The sequence below is a fragment of the Triturus cristatus genome, chromosome 1_1, assembly GCF_964204655.1.
Source record: "Triturus cristatus chromosome 1_1, aTriCri1.1, whole genome shotgun sequence".
NCBI classification, from domain to species: Eukaryota; Metazoa; Chordata; class Amphibia; order Caudata; family Salamandridae; genus Triturus; species Triturus cristatus.
In genome coordinates this window covers 716,092,789-716,099,088 of record NC_140579.1, presented here as the reverse complement: position 1 = coordinate 716,099,088, position 6,300 = coordinate 716,092,789, and the positions used below count along the sequence as shown (strand labels likewise).

Below are 6,300 nucleotides of genomic sequence, written 5' to 3'. Positions count from 1 at the left end.
AACATAAATGTCCAGCGCTTGCACACCCCGGGACATTGTATGACCTGCGCCTGGGAGGTGGCGTTCCAAGGGACCATGATGCTTTGTTTAATGCATAACTACAGAATTAGTATAAACGCATACTAACACTACTTGCACACGTGTGGTACAGCAACCAGAGTGTAGTGAAGAGGCAGAGGAAGCCCAAAATCAAAAAATATAAATCCTACCAGAGGTAGGATCACATAGTTCGATCAGCCGACGACCCTGGGATGAGTAGAAACAGATTCGCCAAGAAAACGGGTCTTCAGCACAACGCAAGCAAGCGCAAAATCTTGGTGAGTGCAGCCTTCTTTTCCTTCTCCCGCTCGTCGCCAAATTTATGTAGTGAACAGGAAGACAGCAGTGGATCCGATAAGTAGATTTATTGCAGGAAAAGAAGACAGCTTAAACAGCCACCAACAGGACCAGACACCAAGGCATCCGTCTTCTCCAGCACCGTGTACAAACTCCCCAAGATTCCCCTCATTACAGCCCTACATTCTAACATTACATACTTACATTATAATGTCATTACATACTAACATTGTACTATGACTTACATTAAAATAGTACACAGAGCACATCACTTTACACCAATGAGCTCACGGTTTAATTCCTGAGTCTTCAGACCAGTAGGGGTGAGTAGTTCGCTTTCTACTCCCTGTATAGTATAAACGCATACCAACACTACTTACAGTTATACTACAGCGGCCAGTATGCTACAGCGCCCACAGCCCATCACTTTACAACAATCAGCTCGGTTTGATCCCAGAGTCTTCACACCGGTAGGCGTAGTACTTCGCTTCCCACCTCCGGTATAGTATAAACGCACGGTAGAGCTCAGTAGTTCACTTCCCACTCCTCGTATGGTATAAACGCCTACTAACACTACTTCCACAGGTATCCTACAAACACCAGAGCACATCACTTTACAGCAATGACCTCCCGGTTTAGGCTTATACTTTAACTCCAAGTATACCTTAGCCTAACTCCACCTCGCAGGCACTTCGGACTTTGCACACATCCTCCGTGCAATGCCACTCTGGCTACCCCACTCATATAGGAGGTGTGCCTCCCACGCTCAGATATTTACCTTGAGCCTCTTCTACCCCACATGGCACACAACCCAACATGCAATCCGTACCGTTTACAGCACAGGCATGCCTTTTTACATTTAAGCCGGCTAATTTGCCATATGCCATCAATTGTCATAAGCACCTGATCACTCGGCAACTCCATTGTACTCACCTATGTGCCTTGAACGAATAGAAAGGCACTTTTTATCACACGAAAGATTGCATTTTATGTTGCTTTTATATGTTATATGTGTCTTGCCTTTTCATTTCTATTTCCAGGTATCAACAAAAGGGCCGACAGTGTCGACCCACCATTCCTTCTCCAACACACCTTAGCGAGTGTGTTGCGATTGTGCTACACACGTGGCATAATTTTGCCACTCCCTTTCACTTTTTTGCACTGGGTCCTGACGAAAGCCCCATCTATCTTTTCAAGGGGGCTGAAACATGTAGACCAACTTTGACAACTACGAGACAAATCACTCCATTAGTGGTCTACCTTTACATTTTTAACATACCATGGGCCACCACGAACAAAATGTACACGGTAAGGATCCCCAGAGGTATTTTTAACAAGCACTTCACTTCACCACACTTTCGCACCACACCAGCTCCGCTGTAATCAGGTGTCATAGCACAACCGGGCGGCACTCGACCCCAATGATGAAGCATGACACCAACCAGGTTAGTGTGTGAGGGGTCTTTTATAATCTAATGATTCTTTGGCACTGTAGATAAACTCCAGTGAGTCCAAGTTCTCCCAACTCAGGTTCTTGGTACGTCCACATTGTTTAATTGATTCTTACTGGGGATAGGGACGTCATCCCCTTTTTTCCTCGCCCTCCCCCCATTATTGTTTGACAATGAACTGGATATTGCCATGTGAACGGTTATCCTAACTGTGTTGCTACGATATATACTGCAGAAAAGGATATTGCAAGATGGAGGAGGTGAATAAGAAATAGCCTTTGGAAGGCAACTAGATTGTTAGGGTGTGACCTTGATAGACAGAGTAAAGATGACTTAATGGTGTGACCACAGTATAGCCTGAAGAAAATAGTTTATATTAGAAGGGTTTTTCAAGCCAAATTAGGCGCTACTATGAGAGCTAGGGGAAGGAAGTGCAGACGGCAAAGTGTTAGGCAGAAAAGGGAGATTGCAAGGTGTCAAATAATAAAGTCAGGAGGAAGAGCTGAGCTCCTGTAGGTGTAACCAGGATACGGTCAGGGGATGGTCTTAAAAGAATGCAAGAGGACATACTCTGTGAAAGGATGTGATATTATAAGAATGAGACCTCAATGTTGTTGGGGGGGGGGGGGGGGGTAAAATTATCAAAGTACCATCAGCATGTATCCAAGGAAAAGAGAAGATAATGGAAAAGATGAGATATTATCAAGTAGCAACCATGATAGAACAAGTGTGAGGAAGGGATAGTGTCAGTGTGTGTCCAGAATGTATTAAAGGATATCATCACTGTATCAGACAAGGAAGCAAGAAGAGGTGACCTGATGAGGGTGGGGTCAGGATATATATCCAGCCATAAGAAGTAATTTAACCCAAGACTTTCTTTGAATACAGTTGATTTGCAAAATAATTTTGTCATGGTACAATCTGATGTAAGAGGTTATTTTACAGGGTTTGACTGAGACAGCTATAAACAATGCGATCATATCAGAATGGGGATGACAAGAAGGACATGTGCATTTAATGATCAGATAAGTAAATATTAAAAGTGCATCGTTGGTAGACATCCACACCCAAGTCGCTGAGCCAAAACACTGCGGGTGATTCTGTCATCTTAGTCTTCCAACAAGCTACTGCCCCCATACACTTCCATCAAAGGGAAAGGAATGGGTAAACTTTTGAACAGGAATAAACATTGATCAATGTAAAGCCATAAAAGCAGGCCACATTGAGAGCCCCATGAGAGTTCTGTTATATACATTCTAGAAATGTCTGTCTAGGGAAAGGCAGACCATCTCGGACTCTTCTATCCATATCTTGATGTCTCCATTTCATGCAAGCATTGACGGTCCTTTCACCAAACAGAAACGTGAGGCCACTGGCTTCAGTCCATCTTAAGGTTGACGTAGATGTACCGGATAAACTTGAGAGAGGCAGCAAAGGAAACTGTGCCAAGCATAAGGAAGAAGACATAGGCAGTTAAGAAAGAGTAGCCAAAAAACTCCACACTCTGTACAGCTCCAGACATGTTGGAACGTCTGGAGTAGTAAAAGATGGAGTAGAGAAAGATGAAGACTCCTGTAGAGCCTGTGCTGAGCACTGAGCGCCACCACCAGCGGTAGTCCTCACCCGAAAGTTGGAAATAAGTCAGAGCAATAGAAATGCAGGCTCCCACGCTCAGTAGAATGGCAAAGACGATGAAGAGGATGCCGTAAAGAGTGTACTGTTCACGCCCCCACACTGTGGCAAAAATGTAGTAGAGCTCCACGGAGATGGCACTGCAGTAAAAGAGGAAGAAAATAGGAGGTTAATGATACAAAAACACCCCAGGAAGAAACTCATCTGTGATACATGGTTAAAAGCAACTGGAGAAAGTTTAGACCGGGAACCGGAGGAGATAACAGCACAAAATCAATGACAAATGAAGGCTTGACAGAAGATAAGAGAAAGAGGGGAGGAGGACATGAATGGGACATACATATCAGAAGCCATGGAAAGGATGCAGAAATAGGATAAGGAACTTAATAACAAAAAGACTCAACACAAGAAGCTTATAAAGAGAAACACAAAGAGGAGACAGGCACCGATAACGTGCAGACATAACACAAAATCCAAAAGGGAAAGTAACCAGAGATGCGAGACATGCATCAAAGACATTCAAAAAGGAAAGAACGAGAGGTAGGAGAAGAACATCACTGACGGAAAATGAAGTAAGATTAAGTGAGGAACACAAGAGAAAAGAACATTATTAAAATAGGAAATGGGGAGGAAGATATAAAGGAGGGCATAAGTGACAAATAAGAAAAACTAACAGATAAAGCCATGAATGTTCAATTGCAAAATACCATGCTACAATGTGAGGATCTTAAAATACATTCCTTTTAGGCAATACTATAGCAAATGGAATGAAAGCATGGTATGAAGTTAAGAATACAGAGATGGGAGATTAACAGTTATTTCCCTTGCATACTCAACAAGTGATAGAGGGAGAAATAAGACACATAGAAGGACATTGGTGACAGTGTGTGACCACAAAACAGTCCTAGATTAGAGGGAAGAAGGATTTTATAACCAAATTGAAAATCAGCAAAGGAAGATTTGGCTAGGAACCTGGGAGAAGAACATGAATGAATCAGATACCAGCATGAAAAGCAGGGGGACGTGTACAGAATGGTTCCTTAACACAGTGAGCTACATTGTAATGCCTGCTCTTAAGCTATGCATGTGTGGTCTTATTACCGTTGGGGAAATCAAATTAATATGTGGAGACTTGGTTAACAGAAAGGTCTAGGCTTTTGGTTGTTGAATCGGAATTTGCCTAGTAACATGACGGTAAGTTCCAATTCTATTAAGGACACGGAGGCGAGGATTATGCCATCTCTCTTCGCTTTATTAGAAATAACAAACACACAGCAGCCAGAGAGATACGTAAATATCAGTGTAAAACCATAAAAAACTACAACTCCCTACAACCAGGGATAAGTAGAGTACATTAGTCCATCAACTATTTCCATAACATCCTGTAAAGTCCTCTGTCCGCTCTCATTCCTCCTCTTTCTTCGCGCAAGTCACGCCATTTCCTTATTGGTCTTGCTTGGATCCATCATTGCCTAAAAGAAACCAAGCAGGGAGGTGAGAACCGTGCAAACCAAACCGTGCATATTACGCAAGGTCACAGTAGAAAACACATCAAACGAAACAAGCATGTCCCGCCAATCAAGGTCGAGAAAATAAGTACTTACTGCCATACGGGGGGTTCGCACCAAAGGTGCCCCGGGCGGGATAATCCTCGCCTCCGTGTCCTTAATAGAATTGGAACTTACCGTCATGTTACTAGGCAAATTCCGATTCTATGTCAGGACCGGAGGCTTCGGATTATGCTAGTTCAAAGCTTACTTACCACTAATTGTGCAACATTAAGGACTGGCTTAAAATAAAACCTCTTGAAGGTAGAGTCGGACGACCAGTCCGCTGCTAGCATTAAATCCTCCAAACGCGCACCTAGCGCGAAAGCCTTTGAGGCCATAGCACCTCTGGCAGAATGGGCACCAAATAGTTTTGTATCAATGCCAGCCTCTTGCATAACCCATCGCACCCACCTGGCAATGGTGGGAGAAGAGACTGCTTTGTGTGGTTTCTTGAGAGCTATCAAGAGTTGTCGCTCGCCCGGCGGGCGGAGTTCCTGCGTTAAATCTTCATATGACTTTAAACAATCTACCACACACAGTTTGGGAGAGTCCCGGAAAGCCGGGTACGTTATTGTACGTGAATGCGACTTGGTTCTGCGTCCGATCGTAAAAACAACCCCTTCCGGGGAGAAAACCCGCGCCGAGACATCTAGTGCGCGAACATCGGAAACCCGTCTGCAGGAGACCAAGCATAGAAGCATAGCAAGCTTGGACGACAATTCTTTCAGAGAGAGGTATCGATTAGATTGCCAGGAAAGAAACAGATTCAAGACTCTGTTGACGTCCCAAAGAACAGAGTAACGAGGTTCTGGGGGTAACGATAAGCGCACGCCCCGTAAAAGCCTGCAGACCATCGGATGTTCCCCAACAGGCGCTCCGTCTAGAGGCTCGTGACCGGCAGAAATCGCCGATCTGATAGCATTAATGGAGCGATATGCCAAGCCGTCCGGCGCCAAATCGGCGAAAAAATTCAAGAGGGGAACGATTTCTGCGACCACGGGATCCAGATCCCGTCGAAGACACCAACGAACCCATCGTGACCACGCGGATCTATAACGTTTCGTGGTGCTGTCTGCCCATGCCTTTGACAGGAGGGCCTCAGCCTGTCCCGAAAGTCCCGGCAGCGACCATCTGCGCCTGAAAGACGCCACGCCATGAGTCTGAGCGTCTCCTGAGTAATCAGGGGATGAAGGTTCCCTTCCGGGTTCCGAAGAAGTTGAGGATACAGGGGGAGTAGGATTGGAGAATCCCAGGAAAGTTCCAGAAGAACTGGAAACCAAACTTGAGACCTCCATAGGGGGGTTATCAAGGTCAGCTCCGCGCACTGTCGT

General features: G+C 44.8%; 1 protein-coding gene across 4 annotated transcripts in view; it reads right to left on the bottom strand.

The window, feature by feature from the left end:
* Positions 1–389: 389 nt before the first annotated feature.
* TM9SF1 (transmembrane 9 superfamily member 1) overlaps positions 390–6,300 on the bottom strand; it is a 478,903-nt gene continuing 472,992 nt past the window's right edge. For all 4 annotated transcript variants that reach the window (XM_085647862.1, XM_085647855.1, XM_085647847.1 and 1 more), the window contains exon 6: positions 390–3,559. In XM_085647862.1, the coding sequence (XP_085503988.1) occupies positions 3,166–3,559 (394 nt within the window). In that variant the 3' untranslated portion in view covers positions 390–3,165. The remainder of the gene's footprint in view (positions 3,560–6,300) is intronic.